Below are 25,744 nucleotides of genomic sequence, written 5' to 3' on the forward strand. Positions count from 1 at the left end.
AATAACCTACGTGTGTGTGTGTGTGTTTGTATTCTGTGTTATTATTTAGTTAGTTAGTAAAACAATAATTAAACCAATTTGTGTATTGCTGATTCATCAATAAGGTTAGGGTTCTTGCAGGTTCAAGGATTATGCGACGTTCAGAATGAGACTTTTAAGAGGTAATTATTTAATAAGTGATTGTTATTGACATATAACATATATATCTTCTAAGAGTTTAATTTGGGAGATGGTACCTCGTTAAACAACTTATTCCGTGGTGCCCCAAATTCCTAATGAGTTAATTGTTACATGATACAATTAATTGAGTAACAATTAAACATAGTTAGTTGATTCGATAAATAACAGTCAATACATTAAAGTAAGTCACGTTATGACATAGACTACAGGAAACAGGGGGGTGAGCACACCCCCATCCACATCGACAAGGATGCAATGGAGCGGGTCAAGAGCTTCAAGTTCCTCGGTGTCCAAACCACTAAGGACTTAAAATGGTCCACACACATGCGCACAGTCGTGAGGAAGGAGCGACAGTGCCTCTTCCCCTCAGGAGGTTGAACAAGGTTTGGCATGGGCCCTCAGATCCTCAAAAAGTTATACAGCAGCACCATTCAGAGCATCTTGACTGGCTGCATCACTGCTTGGTATGGCAACACGATTGCATGGCGCTACAGAGCGTGGTGCGGACAGCCCAGTTCATCACTGGGGCCGAGCTCCCAGCCATCCAGGACCCGGATAATCCATAAAGATTCCAGCCATCCAAGCAATAGGCTGATCTCTCTGCTTCCGCACGGCAACTGGTACAGGTGAATCAAATCTGACACCAACAGGCTCCTGAACAGCTTCTATCCCCAAGCCATAACACTGCTAAATACCTAACAAAATGGCTACACAGACTATCTACCCTTAGATTTTATTTATATTTTTGCACTGTCTCTATGCACACTCACAGGACTCTACACACTCACACACACTGACACTCCAACACACACACACACACACACACACACACACACACACACACACTTCATTTGCTCACACACACACATAACATGCACACACATTCATACTGACTCTACACACACGCACACACACTAACATGCGATCATCATATACGCTACTGCTACTCTGTTTATCATATATCCTGATGCCTAGTGACCTTACCCCAATACATATCTACCTCTATCGCTCTAGTATCCCTGCACATTGTAAATATGGTAATAGTTGTGACCCTGTATATAGCTTACTTACTTCTCGTGTTCTTCTTATTTCTTATTTTTATTTATTGTGTGTTTTTGTTCTACCATATGTTATATTTAGTACTAGGTTCATATTGATAACTGCATTGTTGGGTTTAGAGCTTGCAAGAAAGGCATTTCACTGTACTTGTGCACGTGACATTAAAACTTATCTGATCACGCTTGTGACAAATTACCGAAGATTGATGAAACTAGTAGGCCTACTTATGCAGCAGCTAGCACTAGCAGCTAGGGTTGAATGGCGGGAACCTGGTTAACGAGATTTACCGCCCAAAACCACTCCCTTTTCACAGGATAAATAACTGCGAGAAACCAGTGAATTATAATAAATTATTTATATCAACAGCATGACGTGACATGGAACTGATAAATTATATGCGATGTCTAAATCTGGCTTCTCTACGGCCTTCTCTCTGCTATCTGCATGATCAATCATCAACGCTCATGGTAGGGACAGACAGCCCATCTCAGTATGGAGTGCAGTTCACAATGCATGGAGACCTATCATCTCTTCATGGTACATTGTTTTCTTGTGACAGGTAGGCCTACATTTGATGCAGCATAGCCTATGCTACAGTAATAGAAGCACCGAATGCGTGTCTAATTTACACCTCTCCATCTGGCTTTCGGGGTTCACCTTAATTTTTTATTGTAAAGATGTATTTATTTATTGCAGCTGCAGAGTTTTGAAACAGCCTATCATTAAAATATTGTTGCTTTAAATCAGAGCATGCGCGAGCAGTCATCCTCTCTCTCTCATCAATTCCATTCAAACTGCATCCAAAATAGATAATCCTGTTCAAGATTGATATATATAGTGCCTTCGGAAAGTATTCAGACCCCTTGACTTTTTCCACATGTTGTTACGTTACAACCTTATTCTAAAATTGATTACAAAAAAATCCCCATAATGAGAAAGCGAAAACAGGTTTTTTGATTTTTTTCTAAAATATACATAAGTATTCAGACCCTTTGCTATGAGGCTCGAAATTGAGCTCAGGTGCATCCTGTTTCCATTGATCATCCTTGAGATGTTTCTACAACTTGATTGGAGTCCATCTTTGGTAAATTCAATTGATTGGACATGATTTGGAAAGGCACACACCTGTCTACATAAGGTTCCACAGTTGACAGTGCATGTAAGAGCAAAAACCAAGCCATGAGGTCGAAAGAATTGTCCATAGAGCTCCAAGACAGGATTGAGTCGAGGCACAGATCTGGGGAAGGGTACCAAAAAGTGTCTGCAGCATTGAAGGTCCCCAAGAACACAGTGGCTTCCATCATTCTTAAATGGAAAAAGTTTGGAACCACCAAGACTGTGCAAAGCTGTCATCAAGGCAAAGGGTGGCTACTTTGAAGAATCTTAAATATATTTTGATTTATTTAACACTTTTTTGGTTACTACAGTTGAAGTCGGAAGTTTACATAAACTTAGGTTGGAGTCATTAAAACTTGTTTTTCAACCACTCCACAAATGTCTTGTTAACAAACTATAGTTTTGGCAAGTCGGTAAGGACATCTACTTTGTGCATGACACAAGTAATTTTTCCAACAATTGTTTACAGACAGATTATTTCACTTATAATTCACTGTATCACAATTCCAGTGGGTCAAAAGTTTACATACAATAAGTTGACTGTGCCTTTAAACAGCTTGGAATATTCCAGAAAGTGATGTCATGGCTTTAGAAGCTTCTGATAGGCTAATTGACATCATTTGAGTAAATTGGAGGTGTACCTGTGGATGTATTTCAAGGCCTACCTTCAAACTCAGTGCCTCTTTGCTTGACATCATGGGAAAATCAAAAGAAATCAGCCAAGACCTCAGAAAAAAAATGGAAGACCTCCACAAGTCTGGTTCATCCTTGGGAGCAATTTCCAATCACCTGAAGGTACCACGTTCATCTGTACAAACAATAGTATGCAAGTATAAACACAATGGGACCACGCAGCTGTCATACCGCTCAGGAAGGAGACACGTTTTGTCTCCTACAGATGAATGTACTTTGGTGCGAAAAGTGCAAATAAATCCCAGAACAACAGCAAAGGACCTTGTGAAGATGCTGGAGGAAACAGGTACAAAAGTTTCTACATCCACATTAAAACGAGTCCTATATATCGACATAACCTGAAAGGCCGCTCAGCAAGGAAGAAGCCACTGCTCCAAAACCGCCATATAAAACCAAGACTACGGTTTGCAACTGCACATGTAGACAAAGATCATACTTTTTGGAGAAATGTCCTCTGGTCAGATGAAACAACAATAGAACTGTTTGGCCATAATTACCATTGTTATATTTTATAATAATTGCAAGCCAAAGAACACCATCCCAACTGTGAAGCACTGGGGTGGCAGCATCATGCTGTGGGGGTTCTTTGCTGCAGGAGGGACTGGTGCACTTCACAAAATAGATGGCATCATGAGGAAGGAAAATTATGTGGATATATTGAAGCAACATCTCAAGACATCAGTCAGGAAGTTAAAGCTTGGTCGCAAATGGGTCTTCCAAATGGACATTGACCCCAAGCATACTTCCAAAGTTGTGGCAAAATGGCTTAAGGACAACAAAGTCAAGGTATTGGAGTGGCCATCACAAAGCTCTGACCTCAATCCTATAGAAAATGTGTGGGCAGAACTGAAAAAGCGTGTGCGAGCAAGGAGGCCTACAAACCTGACTCAGTTACACCAGCTCTGTCAGGAGGAATGGGCCAACATTCACCCAACTTATTGTGGGAAGCTTGTGGAAGGCTACCGAAACGTTTGACCCAAGTTAAATAATTTAAAGGCAATGCTACCAAATACTAATTGAGTGTATGTAAACTTCTGACCCACTGGGAATGTGATGAAATAAATAAAAGCTGAAATAAATCATTCTCTCTACTACTATTCTGACATTTCACATTCTTAAAATAAAGTGGTGATCCTAACTGACCTAAGACAGGGAATTTTTACTAGGATTAAATGTCAGGAATTGTGAAAAACTGAGTTTAAATGTATTTGGCTAAGGTGTATGTAAACTTCCGACTTCAACTGTACATCATTCCATATGTGTTATTTCATAGTTTTGATGTCTTCACTATCATTCTACAATGTAGAAAATAAAGAAAAACCCTTGAATGAGTAGGTGTGTCCAAACTTTTGACTGCTACTGTATATATATATATACACATATTGGTTGCTGATTAGTATGCTGTTGCATCGAAAATTCATTTTACAATCTGCAATGTTTGAATATCCCATTTTAATTACTGAACAAGTAAATACATTACTCTGACTTTGCGGGGGGGGGTCCAGAGAAACTGCGCTACGCCAGTGTTCCAGGAAGAACCCTTTTGGGTTTCATGTAGAACCCTCTGTAGAAAGGGTTCTACATGGAACCCAAAAGGGTTCTACCTGCAACCAAAAAGGGTTCTTCAAAGGGTTATCCTATGGGGACAGCCGAAGAACCCTTTAAGGTTCTAGATAGCACCTTTTTTTCTAAGAGTGTATGCATGCATGCAATCATTTGTGTGTTTGTGTGTGTTGTGTGTGTGTGTGTGTGTGTGTGTGTGTGTGTGTACCTGTAGGTAGGTGATCCTGTTCTGCACCAGGTTAGACAGGTCCCTGGCCTCCTTCACTCTCCAGTCTCCGACTCCGTCAGCCTGGCTGAGGTAGTACAGGTCTGTCATGATAGACCTGCACACAGACAAAAATCTAATCAAACCAAATTGTATTTGTCACATGCGCCGAATACAACAGGTGTAGACTTTACTGTGAAATGCTTACTTATGAGCCCTTCCCAACGATGAAGAGTACAAAAAAAAAGAGGAATAAGAGGAATAAAATAAAATACACAACAATGGAGCTAAATACAGGGAGTACTGTTTAACCCTTTTTTGGTTACTACATGATTCCATATGTGTTATTTCATAGTTTTGATGTCTTTACTATTATTCTACAATGTAGAAAAAAGAAAAAAGAAATAAAAATAAAGAAAAACCTTTCAATGAGTAGGTGTTCTAAAACTTTTGACCGGTAGTGTCACACCCTGATCTGTTTCACATGTCTTTGTGCTTGTCTCCACCACCCTCCAGGTGTCGCCCATCTTCCCCTGTGCATTTCTACATTTACATTATAGTCATTTAGCAGACGCTCTTATCCAGAGCGACTTACAGTTAGTGAATACATTTTTTTTTTTCATACTGGAATCGAACCCACAACCCTGGCGTTGCAAATGCCATGCTCTACCAACTGAGCTACATCCTTGCCGGCCATTCCCTCCCCTACCATGGACGACGCTGGGCCAATTGTGCGCCGCCCCATGGGTCTCCCGGTCGTGGCCGGCTACGACAGAGCCGGGATTCGAACCAGGATCTCTAGTGGCACAGCTAGCACTGCGATCCAGTGCCTTAGACCACTGCACCACTTGGGAGGACGTGTTCTCTGTTTGTCTGTTGCCAGTTCGTCTCGTCAAGCCTACCAGCGTGTTTTTCGTACTCCTGTTTTCTTGAGCCCTGTTTTCTAGTTTTTCCGTTTTTTTTCTGCCTGCCCTGACCCTGAGCCTGACCCTGACCCTGACCCTGAGCCTGCCTGCCGCTCTGTACCTTACGGACTCTGCCCTGGACTACCGACCTCTGCCTGCCATTGACCTGTCCTTTGCCTGCCCCCAGTTCATTTAATAAACGTTTGTTATTCGAACTGTCTGCATCTGGGTCTTTTCCTGAGCCGTGATAGGTAGTGTATATACAGGGAGTACCAGTACCAGATCAATGTGCAGGGGTAATAGCTATATACAGGGAGTACCAGTACCAGATCAATGTTCAGGGGTAATAGCTATATACAGGGAGTACCAGTACCAGATCAATGTTCAGGGGTAATAGCTATATACAGGGAGTACCAGTACCAGATCAATGTTCAGGGGTAATAGCTATATACAGGGAGTACCAAATCAATGTTCAGGGGTAATAGCTATATACAGGGAGTACCAGTACCAGATCAATGTTCAGGGGTAATAGCTATATACAGAGAGTACCAGTACCAGATAAATGTGCAGGGGTAATAGCTATATACAGAGAGTACCAGTACCAGATCAATGTTCAGGAGTAATAGCTATATACAGGGAGTACCAGTACCAGATCAATGTGCAGGGGTAAAAGCTACACTACCGGTCAAAAGTTTTAGAACACCTACTCATTCAAGGGTTTTTCTTTATTTTTACAATTTTCTACATTGTAGAGTAATAGTGAAGACATCAAAACTATGAAATAACACATACAGTATGGAATCATGTGTTGGAAAAGCATTCCAGGTGAAGCTGGTTGAGAGAAAGCCAAGAGTGTGCAAAGCTGTCATCAAGGCAAAGGGTGGCTATTTGAAGAATCTCAGATATAAAATATATTTTGAATTGTTTAACCCTTTTTTGGTTACTACATGATTCCATATGTGTTATTTCATAGTTTTGATGTCTTTACTATTATTCTACAATGTAGAAAAAAGAAAAAATAAATAAAAATAAAGAAAAACCCTTCAATGAGTAGGTGTTCTAAAACTTTTGACCGGTAGTGTCTCACCCTGATCTGTTTCACATGTCTTTGTGCTTGTCTCCACCACCCTCCAGGTGTCGCCCATCTTCCCCTGTGCATTTCTACATTTACATTATAGTCATTTAGCAGACGCTCTTATCCAGAGCGACTTACAGTTAGTGAATACATTTTTTTTTTTCATACTGGAATCGAACCCACAACCCTGGCGTTGCAAATGCCATGCTCTACCAACTGAGCTACATCCTTGCCGGCCATTCCCTCCCCTACCATGGACGACGCTGGGCCAATTGTGCGCCGCCCCATGGGTCTCCCGGTCGTGGCCGGCTACGACAGAGCCTGGATTCGAACCAGGATCTCTAGTGGCACAGCTAGCACTGCAATCCAGTGCCTTAGACCACTGCACCACTTGGGAGGACGTGTTCTCTGTTTGTCTGTTGCCAGTTCGTCTCGTCAAGCCTACCAGCGTGTTTTTCGTACTCCTGTTTTCTTGAGCCCTGTTTTCTAGTTTTTCCGTTTTTTTTCTGCCTGCCCTGACCCTGAGCCTGACCCTGACCCTGACCCTGAGCCTGCCTGCCGCTCTGTACCTTACGGACTCTGCCCTGGACTACCGACCTCTGCCTGCCATTGACCTGTCCTTTGCCTGCCCCCAGTTCATTTAATAAACGTTTGTTATTCGAACTGTCTGCATCTGGGTCTTTTCCTGAGCCGTGATAGGTAGTGTATATACAGGGAGTACCAGTACCAGATCAATGTGCAGGGGTAATAGCTATATACAGGGAGTACCAGTACCAGATCAATGTTCAGGGGTAATAGCTATATACAGGGAGTACCAGTACCAGATCAATGTTCAGGGGTAATAGCTATATACAGGGAGTAGCAGTACCAGATCAATGTTCAGGGGTAATAGCTATATACAGGGAGTACCAGTACCAGATCAATGTTCAGGGGTAATAGCTATATACAGGGAGTACCAAATCAATGTTCAGGGGTAATAGCTATATACAGGGAGTACCAGTACCAGATCAATGTGCAGGGGTAATAGCTATATACAGGGAGTACCAGTACCAGATCAATGTGCAGGGGTAATAGCTATATACAGGGAGTAAAAGTGCCAGATCAATGTTCAGGGGTAATAGCTATATACAGGGAGTACTAGTACCAGATCAATGTGCAGGGGTAATAGCTATATACAGGGAGAAGCAGTACCAGATCAATGTTCAGGGGTAATAGCTATATACAGGGAGTACCAGTACCAGATCAATGTGCAGGGGTAATAGCTATATACAGGGAGTACCAGTACCAGATCAATGTTCAGGGGTAATAGCTATATACAGGGAGTACCAGTACCAGATCAATGTTCAGGGGTAATAGCTATATACAGGGAGTAAAAGTGCCAGATCAATGTTCAGGGGTAATAGCTATATACAGGGAGTACCAGTACCAGATCAATGTTCAGGGGTAATAGCTATATACAGGGAGTAAAAGTGCCAGATCAATGTGCAGGGGTAATTTGCATTTGTATTTATTATGGATCCCCATTAGCTGCAGCCAAGGCAGCAGCTACTCTTCCTGGGGTCCAGCAAAATTAAGGCAGTTTATACAGTTTTAAAAACATTATAATACATTCACAGATTTCACAACACACCGTGTGCCCTCAGGCCCCTACTCCACCACTACCACATATCTACAGTACAAAATGCATGTGTACGTGTGTGTATAGCGCATATGTTATCGTGTGTGTGTATGCATGTGTCTGTGCCTATGTTTGTTTTGCTTCACAGGTGTATTTTTACAGTGAGGGAAAAAAGTATTTGATCCCCTGCTGATTTTGTACGTTTTCCCACTGAGAAAGAAATGATCAGTCTATCATTTTAATGGTAGGTTTATTTGAACAGTGAGAGAAAGAATAACAACAAAAAAATCCAGAAAAACGCATGTCAAAAATGTTATAAATTGATTTGTATTTTAATGAGGGGAATAAGTATTTGACACCCTCTCAATCAGAAAGATTTCTGTCTCCCAGGTGTCTTTTATACAGGTAACGAGCTGAGATTAGGAGCACACTCTTAAAGGGGAGTGCTCCTAATCTCAGCTTGTTACCTGTATAAAAGACACCTGTCCACAGAAGCAATCAATCCATCAGATTCCCAACTCTCCACCATGGCCAAGACCGAAGAGCTCTCCAAGGATGTCAGGGACAAGATTGTAGACCTACACAAGGCTGGAATGGGCTACAAGACCATCGCCAAGCAGCTTGGTGAGAAGGTGACAACAGTTGGTGCGATTATTCGCAAATAGAAGAAACACAAAAGAACTGTCAATCTCCCTCGGCCTGGGGCTCCATGCAAGATCTCACCTCGTGGAGTTGCAATGATCATGAGAACGGTGAGGAATCAGCCCAGAACTACACGGGATGATCTTGTCAATGATCTCAAGGCAGCTGGGACCATAGTCACCAAGAAAACAATTGGTAACACACTACGCCGTGAAGGACTGAAATCCTGCAGCACCCGCAAGGTCCCCCTGCTCAAGAAAGCACATATAGAGGGCCGTCTGAAGTTTGCCAATGAACCTCTGAATGATTCAGAGGAGAACTGGGTGAAAGTGTTGTTGTCAGATGAGACCAAAATCTAGCTCTTTGGAGTCAACTCAACTCGCCGTGTTTGGAGGAGGAGGAATGCTGCCTATGACCCCAAGAACACCATCCCCACCGTCAAACATGGAGGTGGAAACATTATGCTTTGGTGGTGTTTTTCTGCTAAGGGGACAGGACAACTTCACCGCATCAAAGGGACGATGGACGGGGCCAAGTACCGTCAAATCTTGGGTGAGAACCTCCTTCCCTCAGCCAGGGCATTGAAAATGGGTCGTGGATGGGTATTCCAGCATGACAATGACCCAAAACACACGGCCAAGGCAACAAAGGAGTGGCTCAAGAAGAAGCACATTAAGGTCCTGGAGTGGCCTAGCCAGTCTCCAGACCTTAATCCCATAGAAAATCTGTGGAGGGAGCTGAAGGTTCGAGTTGCCAAACGTCAGCCTCTAAACCTTAATGACTTGGAGAAGATCTGCAAAGAGGAGTGGAATAAAATCCCTCCTGAGATGTGTGCAAACCTGGTGGCCAACTACAAGAAATGTCTGACCTCTGTGATTGCCAACAACGGTTTTGCCACCAAGTACTAAGTCATGTTTTGCAGAGGGGTCAAATACTTATTTCCTCATTAAAATGCAAATCAATTTATAACATTTTTGACATGTGTTTTTCTGGATTATTTTGTTGTTATTCTGTCTCTCACTGTTCAAATAAACCTACCATTAAAATTATAGACTGATCATGTCTTTGTCAGTGGGCAAACGTACAAAATCAGCAGGGGATCAAATACTTTTTCCCTCACTGTATCTGTTTTTTTAATCTAATTTTACTGCTTGCATCAGTTACTTGATATGGAATAGAGTTCTATGTAGTCATGGCTTTATGAAGTACTGTGCGCCTCCCATAGTTTGTTCTGGACTTGGGACTGTGAAGAGACCTCTTGTGGCATGTCTTGTGGGGTATGCATGGGTGTCCGAGCTGTGCGCCAGTAGCTCAAACAGACAGCTCATTGCATTCAACATGTCAATTCCTCATAAATACAAGTAGTGATGAAGTCAATCTCTCCTCCACTTTGAGCAAGGAGAGATTGACATGCATATTATTAATATTAGCTCTCTGTGTATATCCCAGGGCCAGCCGTGCTGCCCTGTTCTGAGACAATTGCAATTTTCCTTAGTCCATTTTTGTGGCACCTGACCACACGACTGAACAGTAGTCCAGCTGCGACAAAACTAGGGCTTGTAGGACCTGCCTTGTTGATAGTGCTGTTAAGAAGGTAGAGCTGCGCTTTATTACGGACAGACTTCTCCCCATCTTAGCTACTGTTGTATCAATATGTTTTGACCATGACAGTTTACAATCCAGGGTTACTCCAAGCAGTTTAGTCACCTCAACTTGCTACATTTCCACATTATTTATTGCAAGATTTAGTTGAGGTTTAGGGTTTAGTGAATTATTTCTCCCAAATACAATGCTTTTAGTTTCAGAAATATTTAGGACTAACTTATTCTTTGCCACCCACTCTGCAGCTTTCTGCAGCTCTTTGTTAAGCGTAGCAGTCATTTCAGTCGCTGTAGTAGCTGACATGTATAGTGTTGAGTCATCCGCATACATAGACACACTGGCTTTACTCAAAGCCAGTGGCATGTCATTAGTAAAGATTAAAAAAAGTAAGGGGCCTAGACTGCTGCCCTGGGGAATTCCTGATTCTACCTGGATTATGTTGGAGAGGATTCCATTAAAGAACACCCTCTGTGTTCTGTTAGACAGGTAACTCTTTATCCACAATATAGCAGGGGGTGTAAAGCCATTACACATACGTTTTCCCAGCAGCAGACTATGATCGATAATGTCAAAAGCCGCACTGAAGTCTAACAAAACAGCCCCCACAATCTTTTTATCATCAATTTCTCTCAGCCAATCATCAGTCATTTGTGTAAGTACTGTTCTTCTTCAATGCCCTTCCCTATTAGCATGCTGAAAGTTTGTTGTCAATTTGTTTAATGTAAAATAGCATTGTATCTGGTCAAACACCATTTTTTCCAATAGTTTACTAAGGGTTGGTAACAGGCTGATTGGTCGGCTATTTGAGCCAGTAAAGGGGGCTTTACTATTCTTAGGTAGCAGAATTACTTTTGCTTCCCTCCAAGCCTGAGGACACACACTTTCTAGTAGGCTTACATTTTTAAAAAAAAGGAGTGGCAATATCGTCCGCTATTATCCTCAGTAATTTTCCATCCAAGTTGTCAGACCCCGGTGGCTTGTCATTGTTGATAGACAACAATAATTTTTTCACCTCTTCCACACTCACTTTATGGAATTCAAAATTACAATGCTTGTCTTTCATAATTTGGTCAGATATACTTAGATGTGTAGTGTCAGCGTTTGTTGCTGGCATGTCATGCCTAAGTTTGCTAATCTTGCCAATGAAAAAATAATGAAAGTAGTTGGCAACATCAGTTGGTTTTGTGATGAATGAGCAATCTGATTCAATGAATGATGGAGCTGAGTTAGCCTTTTTTTTATAATAGCTATATACAGGGAGTACCAGTACCAGATCAATGTTCAGGGGTAATAGCTATATACAGGGAGTACCAGTACCAGATCAATGTGCAGGGGTAATAGCTATATACAGGGAGTACCAGTACCAGATCAATGTTCAGGGGTAATAGCTATATACAGGGAGTACCAGTACCAGATCAATGTTCAGGGGTAATAGCTATATACAGGGAGTACCAGTACCAGATCAATGTTCAGGGGTAATAGCTATATACAGGGAGTACCAGTACCAGATCAATGTTCAGGGGTAATAGCTATATACAGGGAGTACCAGTACCAGATCAATGTGCAGGGGTAATAGCTATATACAGGGAGTAGCAGTACCAGATCAATGTTCAGGGGTAATAGCTATATACAGGGAGTACCAGTACCAGATCAATGTGCAGGGGTAATAGCTACATACAGGGAGTACCAGTACCAGATCAATGTGCAGGGGTAATAGCTATATACAGGGAGTACCAGTACCAGATCAATGTTCAGGGGTAATAGCTATATACAGGGAGTACCAGTACCAGATCAATGTGCAGGGGTAATAGCTATATACAGGGAGTACCAGTACCAGATCAATGTTCAGGGGTAATAGCTATATACAGGGAGTAAAAGTGCCAGATCAATGTTCAGGGGTAATAGCTATATACAGGGAGTACCAGTACCAGATCAATGTTCAGGGGTAATAGCTATATACAGGGAGTAAAAGTGCCAGATCAATGTGCAGGGGTAATTTGCATTTGTATTTATTATGGATCCCCATTAGCTGCAGCCAAGGCAGCAGCTACTCTTCCTGGGGTCCAGCAAAATTAAGGCAGTTTATACAGTTTTAAAAACATTATAATACATTCACAGATTTCACAACACACCGTGTGCCCTCAGGCCCCTACTCCACCACTACCACATATCTACAGTACAAAATGCATGTGTACGTGTGTGTATAGCGCATATGTTATCGTGTGTGTGTATGCATGTGTCTGTGCCTATGTTTGTTTTGCTTCACAGGTGTATTTTTACAGTGAGGGAAAAAAGTATTTGATCCCCTGCTGATTTTGTACGTTTTCCCACTGAGAAAGAAATGATCAGTCTATCATTTTAATGGTAGGTTTATTTGAACAGTGAGAGAAAGAATAACAACAAAAAAATCCAGAAAAACGCATGTCAAAAATGTTATAAATTGATTTGTATTTTAATGAGGGGAATAAGTATTTGACACCCTCTCAATCAGAAAGATTTCTGTCTCCCAGGTGTCTTTTATACAGGTAACGAGCTGAGATTAGGAGCACACTCTTAAAGGGAGTGCTCCTAATCTCAGCTTGTTACCTGTATAAAAGACACCTGTCCACAGAAGCAATCAATCCATCAGATTCCCAACTCTCCACCATGGCCAAGACCGAAGAGCTCTCCAAGGATGTCAGGGACAAGATTGTAGACCTACACAAGGCTGGAATGGGCTACAAGACCATCGCCAAGCAGCTTGGTGAGAAGGTGACAACAGTTGGTGCGATTATTCGCAAATAGAAGAAACACAAAAGAACTGTCAATCTCCCTCGGCCTGGGGCTCCATGCAAGATCTCACCTCGTGGAGTTGCAATGATCATGAGAACGGTGAGGAATCAGCCCAGAACTACACGGGATGATCTTGTCAATGATCTCAAGGCAGCTGGGACCATAGTCACCAAGAAAACAATTGGTAACACACTACGCCGTGAAGGACTGAAATCCTGCAGCACCCGCAAGGTCCCCCTGCTCAAGAAAGCACATATAGAGGGCCGTCTGAAGTTTGCCAATGAACCTCTGAATGATTCAGAGGAGAACTGGGTGAAAGTGTTGTTGTCAGATGAGACCAAAATCTAGCTCTTTGGAGTCAACTCAACTCGCCGTGTTTGGAGGAGGAGGAATGCTGCCTATGACCCCAAGAACACCATCCCCACCGTCAAACATGGAGGTGGAAACATTATGCTTTGGTGGTGTTTTTCTGCTAAGGGGACAGGACAACTTCACCGCATCAAAGGGGACGATGGACGGGGCCAAGTACCGTCAAATCTTGGGTGAGAACCTCCTTCCCTCAGCCAGGGCATTGAAAATGGGTCGTGGATGGGTATTCCAGCATGACAATGACCCAAAACACACGGCCAAGGCAACAAAGGAGTGGCTCAAGAAGAAGCACATTAAGGTCCTGGAGTGGCCTAGCCAGTCTCCAGACCTTAATCCCATAGAAAATCTGTGGAGGGAGCTGAAGGTTCGAGTTGCCAAACGTCAGCCTCTAAACCTTAATGACTTGGAGAAGATCTGCAAAGAGGAGTGGAATAAAATCCCTCCTGAGATGTGTGCAAACCTGGTGGCCAACTACAAGAAACGTCTGACCTCTGTGATTGCCAACAACGGTTTTGCCACCAAGTACTAAGTCATGTTTTGCAGAGGGGTCAAATACTTATTTCCTCATTAAAATGCAAATCAATTTATAACATTTTTGACATGTGTTTTTCTGGATTATTTTGTTGTTATTCTGTCTCTCACTGTTCAAATAAACCTACCATTAAAATTATAGACTGATCATGTATTTGTCAGTGGGCAAACGTACAAAATCAGCAGGGGATCAAATACTTTTTCCCTCACTGTATCTGTTTTTTAAATCTAATTTTACTGCTTGCATCAGTTACTTGATATGGAATAGAGTTCTATGTAGTCATGGCTTTATGAAGTACTGTGCGCCTCCCATAGTCTGTTCTGGACTTGGGACTGTGAAGAGACCTCTTGTGGCATGTCTTGTGGGGTATGCATGGGTGTCCGAGCTGTGCGCCAGTAGCTCAAACAGACAGCTCATTGCATTCAACATGTCAATTCCTCATAAATACAAGTAGTGATGAAGTCAATCTCTCCTCCACTTTGAGCAAGGAGAGATTGACATGCATATTATTAATATTAGCTCTCTGTGTATATCCCAGGGCCAGCCGTGCTGCCCTGTTCTGAGACAATTGCAATTTTCCTTAGTCCATTTTTGTGGCACCTGACCACACGACTGAACAGTAGTCCAGCTGCGACAAAACTAGGGCTTGTAGGACCTGCCTTGTTGATAGTGCTGTTAAGAAGGTAGAGCTGCGCTTTATTACGGACAGACTTCTCCCCATCTTAGCTACTGTTGTATCAATATGTTTTGACCATGACAGTTTACAATCCAGGGTTACTCCAAGCAGTTTAGTCACCTCAACTTGCTACATTTCCACATTATTTATTGCAAGATTTAGTTGAGGTTTAGGGTTTAGTGAATTATTTCTCCCAAATACAATGCTTTTAGTTTCAGAAATATTTAGGACTAACTTATTCTTTGCCACCCACTCTGCAGCTTTCTGCAGCTCTTTGTTAAGCGTAGCAGTCATTTCAGTCGCTGTAGTAGCTGACATGTATAGTGTTGAGTCATCCGCATACATAGACACACTGGCTTTACTCAAAGCCAGTGGCATGTCATTAGTAAAGATTAAAAAAAGTAAGGGGCCTAGACTGCTGCCCTGGGGAATTCCTGATTCTACCTGGATTATGTTGGAGAGGATTCCATTAAAGAACACCCTCTGTGTTCTGTTAGACAGGTAACTCTTTATCCACAATATAGCAGGGGGTGTAAAGCCATTACACATACGTTTTTCCAGCAGCAGACTATGATCGATAATGTCAAAAGCCGCACTGAAGTCTAACAAAACAGCCCCCACAATCTTTTTATCATCAATTTCTCTCAGCCAATCATCAGTCATTTGTGTAAGTACTGTTCTTCTTCAATGTCCTTCCCTATTAGCATGCTGAACGTTTGTTGTCAATTTGTTTAATGTAAAATAGCATTGTATCTGGTCAAACACCATTTTTTCCAATAGTTTACTAAGGGTTGGTAACAGGCTGATTGGTCGGCTACTTGAGCCAGTAAAGGGGGCTTTACTATTCTTAGGTAGCAGAATTACTTTTGCTTCCCTCCAAGCCTGAGGACACACACTTTCTAGTAGGCTTACATTTAAAAAAAAAAAGGAGTGGCAATATCGTCCGCTATTATCCTCAGTAATTTTCCATCCAAGTTGTCAGACCCCGGTGGCTTGTCATTGTTGATAGACAACAATAATTTTTTCACCTCTTCCACACTCACTTTATGGAATTCAAAATTACAATGCTTGTTTTTCATAATTTGGTCAGATATACTTAGATGTGTAGTGTCAGCGTTTGTTGCTGGCATGTCATGCCTAAGTTTGCTAATCTTGCCAATGAAAAAATAATGAAAGTAGTTGGCAACATCAGTTGGTTTTGTGATGAATGAGCAATCTGATTCAATGAATGATGGAGCTGAGTTAGCCTTTTTTTTAAAATAATAGCTATATACAGGGAGTAGCAGTACCAGATCAATGTTCAGGGGTAATAGCTATATACAGGGAGTACCAGTACCAGATCAATGTGCAGGGGTAATAGCTACATACAGGGAGTACCAGTACCAGATCAATGTGCAGGGGTAATAGCTACATACAGGGAGTACCAGTACCAGATCAATGTGCAGGGGTAATAGCTACATACAGGGAGTACCAGTACCAGATCAATGTGCAGGGGTAATAGCTATATACAGGGAGTACCAGTACCAGATCAATGTGCAGGGGTAATAGCTATATACAGGGAGTACCAGTACCAGATCAATGTTCAGGGGTAATAGCTACATACAGGGAGTACCAGCACCAGATCAATGTGCGGGGGTATTAGGTACTTAAGGTAGATACAGTGCCTTGCAAAAGTATTCATCCCCTTTGGCGTTCTTCCTATTTTGTTGCATTACGACCTGTAATATAAATTGATTTTTATTTGGATTTAATGTAATGGACATACACAAAATTGTCAAAATTGGTGAAGTGAAAAAAAAAAAAAAATCGTAAAAAAAAATTACTGGAAAGTGGTGCGTGCATATGTATTCACCCCCTTTGCTATGAATCCCCTAAATAAGATCTGGTGCAACCAATTACCTCCAGAAGTCACATAATTAGTTAAATAAAGTCCACCTCTGTGCAATCTAAGTGTCACATGATCTGTCACATGATCTCAGTATATATACACCTGTTCTGAAAGGTCCCAGAGTCTGCAACACCACTAAGCAAGGGGCACCACCAAGCAAGCGGCACCATGAAGACAAAGGAGCTCTCCAAACAGGTCAGGGACAAAGTTGTGGAGAAGTACAGATCAGGGTTCGGTTATAAAAAAATATCTGAAACTTTGAACATCCCACGAAGCACCATTAAATCCATTATTAAAAAATTGAAAGAATATGGCACCACAACAAACCTGCCAAGAGAGGGCCGCCCACCAAAACTCACGGACCAGGCAAGGAGGGCATTAATCAGAGAGCCAACAAAGAGACCAAAGATAACCCTGAAGGAGCTGCAAAGCTCCACAGCGGAGATTGGAGTATCTGTCCATAGGACACTCCATAGAGCTGGGCTTTACGGAAGAGTGGCCAGAAAAAGCCATTGCTTAAAGAAAAAAATAAGCAAACACGTTTGGTGATAGCCAAAAGGCATGTGGGAGACTCCCCAAACATATGGAAGAAGGTACTCTGGTTAGATGAGTCTAAAACCCAACACCTTTCATCACTCTGAGAACACCATCCCCACAGTGAAGCATGGTGGTGGCAGCATCATGCTGTGGGGATGTTTATCATCGGCAGGGACTGGGAAACTGGTCAGAATTGAAGGAATGATGGATGGCGCTAAATACAGGGAAATTCTTGAGGGAAACCTGTTTCAGTCTTCCAGAGATTTGAGACTGGGACAGATGTTCCCCATCCAGCAGGACAATGACCCTAAGCATGCTGCTAAAGCAACACTCAAGTGGTTTAAGGGGAAACATTTACATGTCTTGGAATGGCCTAGTCTAAGCCCAGACCTCAATCCAATTGAGAATCTGTGATATTACTTAAAGATTGTTGTACACCAGCAGAACCCATCCAACTTGAAGGAGCTGGAGCAGTTTTGCCTTGAAGAATGGGCAAAAATCCCAGTGGCTAGATGTGCCAAGCTTATAGAGACATACCCCAAGATACTTGCAGCTGTAATTGCTGCAAAAGGTGGCTCTACAAAGTATTGACTTTGGGGGGGTGAATAGTTATGCACGCTCAAGTTTTCTGTTTTTTTGTCTTATTTGTTGTTTGTTTCACCCCAAAAAATATTTTGCATCTTCAAAGTGGTATGCATATTGTGTAAATCAAATTATACAAACCACCCAAAAATCATTTTTAATTCCAGGTTGTAAGGCAACAAAATAGGAAAAATGCCAAGGGGGGTGAATACTTTCGCAAGCCACTGTATGTACATGAAGGCAGGGTAAAGTGACTAGGCATCAGGATAGATAATAATAAGGTATTTGAGGTAGATATGTACATGAAGGCAGGGTAAAATGACTAGGCATCAGGATAGAAAATAATAAGGTATTTGAGGTAGATATGTACATGAAGGCAGGGTAAAGTGACTAGGCATCAGGATAGATAATAATAATAATAATAATAATAATAATAATAATAATAATAATAATAATAATAATAATAATAATAATAATAATAAAACAAAGGGACAGACAGAGAAAGCCATAAGTCAAGTATATAGCACTGACACAGCAGCTTCCCATCTCGGAAAACCAGCAGGGCTCAAATCATTTCAGTGAACCAAATCAGTCACATTCTCAGGGTGGGAAACCTCCTGAGCACAAGCACACAAGCACACACACGCATATAGTATATAGAATGGTTTACTTCACAATTTTGACATTACAAAGTATCAATGGCAGCCGGTGCTGAATTATTTGACACAATTTACATAAATACACTATGCACATGAAAATCATCAACACAATAAAAACTAAAACTTTAAAATATATATACTTTGGAAAAACATCAGTGTTAAGGGTTAGACAGAACTGGCCATCCGTTGCTCACTGGTTGAGCAGCCTAGTCATGTATTGCATACACACACACATACACACACACACACACACACACACACACACACACACACACACACACACACACACACACACACATACACACACACACACACACACACACACACACACACACATACACACACATACACACACATACACACACACACACACACACACACACACACACACACACACACACACACACACACACACACACACACACACACACACACACACACACACACACACACACACACACACACACACACACACACACACACACACACACACACACACACACACACACACACATACACACACATACACACACACACACACACACACACACACACACACACACACACACACACACACACACACACACACAGACACACACACAGACACACACACACACACACACACACACACACACACACACACACACACACACACATGCCCGTCCACACACGCGCACACATCCACACGTTCTCTGGCATGACATAATCATTACTCTGCATCCATTTTTTATCCTAAACCACAACGTGTGTGTTTGAAATGAAGCCATGTCAAACTCCTTTACCCAGAACCCACCAGGGATCTATCACAGTCTACCTGTGAGAGAACTACATGTTTCCGCTAGCCGCTGAGTTAACATCGGCTTTGACAGAGCAGAGGGAGGCTACTTCTCCTGCGGTTGGTTAGAAGTGTGTGTGTGTGTGTGTGTGTGTTTGTGTGTGTGGGTGTGTAAGTGTGTGTGAGTGTGTGTGATTGTGAGTGTGTAAGTGTGTGTGTGCCCCTTCTCCTTCCCCAACTGTGGATAGTTGTTTCCAATGTTATTTCACGCTTAAGAGTACCTGTAATTATGCCAGCTAGCTACCTACCATTCAGCTGTTTTTCTAACCTGAAGCGTTAACGTTAGATAGTTAGTAGCTACTGTACTCGAAATGTAGCTAGCTTGCTGCTACCTGGATAGCTAACTAAACAATAGCTGGAACGACCTAGCTTTAATATTTGGAGACGCTTTCTCTCCGTTGGGACAAACGCGAACTGGCTGAATCGATTCAGTGGCTAGCTTTGCACTTAACTGGCTAACAGTAGCTACTAAGGGTAAGTTATAACCTACATTTATTTTTGTTTTGTTTTTACATACTGGTAACCAGAGTCGTTCAAGGGAATTCGGGACATGGGTGACTAGTTAACTTTAGCTTGGCTCTCTCTGTGTGTTTGTGCCGTGGGAGGAGGGGTTGGTTCGTTGGCAGAGAGCAATGGCTAGCTAGTATGCTAACTATTCTAGCTAACTAACTGGCTGAATAAGTTGACGACGTACTCACTCAAACTGTCAAAACTAACCCAAAACTTTACACAACGTTAGACACGGACACGAATGATCTGCTTGGCGTGTTAACACACTGGTGGTTTGCTGTAACCGAGTATTGGTGCTAAACCGTGTTATTGGAGGCTGACATGCTAGTTGGCTATGGCGTCATAGGATTCGGGGGCCCTGGATGGTTTTCACGGAAGAATACTGTACCAAGTTAGCTAGCTGAATAAACTAAGTTAGAGTCTATTCCTAGAAAACATTGAACCGCTGTAGTTTACAACAATTATCATTTCTAAAGTGGAAGTTGGGAGAGTTATATTTGAGTGTTTCAGTGAAACGTAAGTGAGGGAGGCCCCGCTCTCTCGCTTTCCCAGATGTTTAGTTAATTTCATTCCGATCTCCTTTGCATTATTGTAGCCTTTTTCTGTAGCCTGTCAACTATGTGTCTGTCTATCCCTGTTCTCTCCTCTCTGCACAGGCCATACAAACGCTTCACACCACGTGGCTCTAATCTGGTGTTCCCTGCGCGAACGACCCACATGGAGTTCCAGGTCACTGGCAGCCTCTGGAACTGCCGTTCTGCGGCCAACAAGGCAGAGTTCATCTCAGCCTATGCTACCCTCCAGTCCCTCGACTTCTTGGCGCTGACGGAAACATGGATTACCACAGAAAACACTGCTACTCCTACTGCTCTTTCCTCGTCTGACCATGTGTTCTCGCATACCCCAAGAGCATCTGGTCAGCGCGGCGGTGGCACAGGAATCCTCATCTCTCCCAAGTGGACATTCTCTCTTTTTCCCCTGACCCATCTGTCTATCTCCTCATTTGAATTCCATGCTGTCACAGTCACTAGCCCATTCAAGCTTAACATCCTTGTCATTTATCGCCCTCCAGGTACCCTTGGAGAGTTCACCAATGAGCTTGACGCCTTGATAAGTTCCTTTCCTGAGGATGGCTCACCCCTCACAGTTCTGGGTGACTTTACCCTCCCTACGTCTGCCTTTGACTCATTTCTCTCTGTCTCCTTCTTTCCACTCCTTTCCTCTTTTGACCTCACCCTCTCACCGTCCCCCCTACTCACAAGGCAGGATATACGCTTTACCTAATCTTTACTAGATGCTGTTCTTCTACTAATCTCACTGCAACTCCCCTCCAAGTCTCCGACCACTACTTTGTATCCTTTTCTCTCTCGCCCTCCTCCAACACTACTCATTCTGCCCCTACTCAGATGGTAATGTGCCGTCGCAACCTTCGCTCTCTCTCTCCCGCTACTCTCTCCTCTTCCATTCTATAATCTCTTCCCTCTGCTAAATCCTTCTCCCTCCGATCTCCTGATTCTGCCTCCTCAACCCTCCTCTCTTTCTGCATCTTTTGACTCTCTATGTCCCCTATCCTCCCGGCCGGCTCGGTCCTCCCCTCCTGCTCCGTGGCTTGACGACTCATTGCGAGCTCACAGAACAGGGCTCCGGGCAGCCGAGCGGAAATGGAGGAAAACTAGACACCCTGCGGACCTGTCATCTTTTCACTCCCTCCTCTCTACATTCTCTTCCTCTGTTTCCACTGCTAAAGCCACTTTCTACCACTCTAAATTTCAAGCCTCTGCCTCTAATCCTAGGAAGCTCTTTGCCATCTTCTCCTCCCTGCTGAATCCTCCTCGTCCTCCCCCTCTCTGTGGATGACTTCGTCAACCATTTTGAAAAGAAGGTTGACGACATCCGATCCTCATTTATTAAGTCAAATGACACCGCTGGTTCTGCTCACACTGCCCAACCCTATGCTTTGACTTCTTTCTCCCCTCTCTCTCCAGATGAAATCTTGCGACTTGTGACAGCCGGCCGCCCAACAATCTGCCCGCTTGACCCTATCCCCTCCTCTCTTCTCCAGACCATTTCCGGAGACCTTCTCCCTTACCTCAGCACGCTCATCAACTCATCCTTGACCGCTGGCCATGTCCCTTCCGTCTTCAAGAGAGCGAGAGTTGCACCCCTCCTCAAAAAACCTACACTCGATCCCTCCGATGTCAACAACTGCAGACCAGTATCCCTTCTTTCTTTTCTCTCCAAAACTCTTGAGCATGCCGTCTCTAGCCAACTCTCCTGCTATCTCTCTCAGAATGACCTTCTTGATCCAAACCAGTCATGTTTCAAGACTGGTCATTCAACTGAGACTGCTCTGCTCTGTGTCACGGAGGCTCTCCGCACTGCTAAAGCTAACTCTCTCTCCTCTGCTCTTATCCTTCTAGACCTATACACTGCATTTGATACTGTGAACCATCAGATCCTCCTCTCCAACCTCTCCGAGTTGGGCATCTCCGGCGCTGCTCACTCTTGGATTGCGTCCTATCTGATAGGTTGCTCCTACCAGGTGGCGTGGCGAGAATCTGTCTCCGCACCACGTGTTCTCACCACTGGTGTCCCCCAGGGCTCACTTCTAGGCCTTCTCCTATTCTCTCTATACACCAAGTCACTTGGCTCTGTCATATCCTCACATGGTCTCTCCTATCATTGCTACGCAGACGACACACAATTAATTTTCTCCTTTCCCCCTTCTGATAACCAGGTGGCGAATCGCATCTCTGCATGTCTGGCAGACATATCAGTGTGGATGTCGGATCACCACCTCAAGCTGAACCTCGGCAAGAAGGAGCTGCTCTTCCTCCCGGGGAAGGACTGCCCGCTCCATGATCTCGCCATCACGGTTGACAACTCCATTGTGTCCTCCTCCCAGAGTACAAAGAACCTTGGCGTGACCCTGGACAACACCCTGTCGTTCTCCGCTAACATCAAAGCGGTGAACCGATCCTGCAGGTTCATGCTCTACAACATTCGCAGAGTACGACCCTACCTTACACAGAAAGCGGCACAGGTCCTAATCCAGGCACTTGTCATCTCCTGTCTGGATTACTGCAACTCGCTGTTGGCTGGGCTCCCTGCCTGTGCCATTAAACCCCTACAACTTATCCAGAACGCTGCAGCCCGTCTGGTGTTCAACCTTCCCAAGTCCTCTCATGTCACCCCGCTCCTCCACACACTCCACTGGCTTCCAGTTGAGGCTCGCATCTACTACAAGACCATGGTGATTGCCTACGGAGCTGTGAGGGAAACGGTACCTCCTTACCTTCAGGCTCTGATCAGACCCTACACCCAAAGGAGGGCACTACGTTCATCCACCTCTGGCCTGCTAGCTCCCCTAACTCTACAGAAGCACAGTTCCCACTCAGCCAAGTCAAAGCTATTCGCTGCTCCGGCACCCCAATGGTGGAACAAGCTTCCCCATGACGCAGGACAGCGGAGTCACTGACCACCTTCCGGAGACACTTGAAACCCTACCTCTTTAAGGAATACCTGGAATAGTATAAAGTAATCCTTCTACCCCCCCCACTGGCTATCATAAGTTGAATGCACCAATTTGTAAGTCGCTCTGGATAAGAGCGTCTGCTAAATGATGTAAATGTAAATTAGGCTTGTGGGGGTTTCCCCGGCCCAGCGGTTGGATGCGGATGAAGACGGCGAAAGCTGCAGGCTGCAGACAGGGGTTTAGTTGATGGGTGGCCCTGAGTACTGATTACCCGCTCCAATTGGTGGGCAATTACTGTCCCATTTACAATTACTCAATCATTCAACAGGCAGGCGGAGGGAGGGTGGTAGGAGAGAGGGAGGGAGGGAGACGGGGAGGGAGGGAGATGGGGAGGAATGGAGTCGGGAAGAGAGCCGGGGGCACTGCTTTCTTACAGGGCCGATCAACTGCATAAACGAGTGTCTCATGTCGCAACCGTTCTCTGCTCTCTCTGACCTCTAGGCTGAAGCCAACACAGAGGAAGACAGAACACCTGGGAGAGAGCAGTGGTAAGGGAAGGTGTGTATGTGCACGTTTCTGTGTGTGTTTCTGTGTGTGTGGGCGGACAGCCTGTGGAAGGCTTTTTAGATGTGTGCTTGTGTGAGAGAGAGCGTGAGTGCGTGTATTTGCATGTGTGATTCTCTGACCTCTGCTGGTGTCCCAGGTCTTGTATCAGGGTGTCAGCCTGTCTGGGCCTCTCCCCAGCCTCCACGTGGCCCAGCTTCTTCACCTCGCTGCGGACAAAGTACCAGAGCTCCCTCACACCGTTCTCCACCCTCCGCCTCAGCTCCTCCTGGGTTGGGCCTGGACCTGAGTGGTGGTGGAGGGAGGAGGGAGGAGGGAGGATGTAGGAAGGAGGGAGGAGGGAGGAGGGAGGAGGGAGGAAGGAGGAGGGAGGAGGGAGGAGGTAGGAAGGAGGGAGGAGGGAGGAGGGAGGAGGGAGGAGGGAGGAAGGAGGGAGGAAGGAGGAGGGAGGAGGGAGGAGGTAGGAAGGAGGGAGGAGGGAGGAGGGAGGAGGGAGGAGGGAGGAGGGAGGAGGGAGGGAGGAAGGAGGAGGGAGGATTAAATAAAGAATGATGAGTAGAAGAGTAACTGTCATTGAACACATGGGAGTTTAAGGAGAAGACTGGATCGTTTGTCAATATCAATCTCTCCCTCTCAACCTCCCTCTCTCCCAATGTGTTGCTTTGACCCCATTCATGTACATTTGATCATAACAGTTTTAATGCATCTGTTTTGATCATACAGGATGGAACACCACACTCCTGAAACTCCACCCAGTCAGCTTACAACAAGGAAGTGAGTGACCCACATGGAAGAAGAGTCGGCTGTGATTAGATGGAGTACAGCTAAGACCATAAGTGACTTTCGTACCTGGTTAGGAGAGCATTTTAGCTAACCATTTCCTAACCTTAACCTCATTCTCCTAACCTGCTGCGTAAGTTCTCCTAACCTGCTGCGAAAGTTCTCCTAATCTGCTTTGTAAGTTCTCCTAAACTGGTATGTTAGTTCTCATAACCTGCTGCGTAAATTCTCTTAACCTGCTATGTTAGTTCTCCTAACCTGCTATGTTAGTTCTCCTAACCTGCTATGTTAGTTCTCCTAACCTGCTATAAAAAATTAACTTCCGGTCGTAGCTGTACTGCACCTTGTCAGAAGAAGAAGAAGAAGAAGAAGAAGAAGAAGAAGAAGAAGAAGAAGAAGAAGAAGAAGAAGAAGAAGAAGAAGAAGAACCAGGTGGATCTCTGATTACTGTCAAGGATGGTAAAGGAACGGAAAGAAAGCAGGGCCTGAAATAGTAGAGAGGAAAAGTTATTGCCCTATCTCCTCTCTCTGTCCCTCAGGCTCCCCCCACCTCCTCTCTCTCTCTCTCTCTCTCTCTCTCTCTCTCTCTCTCTCTCTCTCTCTCTCTCTCTCTCTCTCTCTCTCTCTCTCTCTCTCTCTCTCTCTCTCTCTCTCTCTCTCTCTCTCTCTCTCTCTCTCTCTCTCTCTCTCTCTCTCTCTCCCACAGGGCCAAACACACACAAACACACACAAACACACACACACACACACACACACACACACACACACACACACACACACACACACACACACACACACACACACACACACACACACAGAGAGACACATGTTTTCCCTGTCGGCTGAGTTTAGCTGCTAACATAGCCTAGGATTAGGATTAGGATTAGGATTAGGATTAGCCTGGTCT

General features: G+C 44.0%; 1 protein-coding gene across 2 annotated transcripts in view; it reads right to left on the reverse strand.

Annotated features, from left to right (window-relative positions):
* The window catches only part of LOC121548492 (alpha-(1,6)-fucosyltransferase), a 179,533-nt gene that overhangs the window by 38,231 nt on the left and 115,558 nt on the right, over positions 1-25,744 (reverse strand). For both annotated transcript variants that reach the window (XM_045210128.1, XM_045210127.1), the window contains exons 4-5: positions 24,180-24,342; positions 4,820-4,934 (exon numbers count right to left, since the gene is read on the reverse strand). In XM_045210128.1, coding sequence (XP_045066063.1) covers positions 4,820-4,934; positions 24,180-24,342 — 278 coding nt within the window. The remainder of the gene's footprint in view (positions 1-4,819; positions 4,935-24,179; positions 24,343-25,744) is intronic.

The sequence above is a fragment of the Coregonus clupeaformis genome, chromosome 33, assembly GCF_020615455.1.
Source record: "Coregonus clupeaformis isolate EN_2021a chromosome 33, ASM2061545v1, whole genome shotgun sequence".
Lineage (NCBI taxonomy): Eukaryota > Metazoa > Chordata > Actinopteri > Salmoniformes > Salmonidae > Coregonus > Coregonus clupeaformis.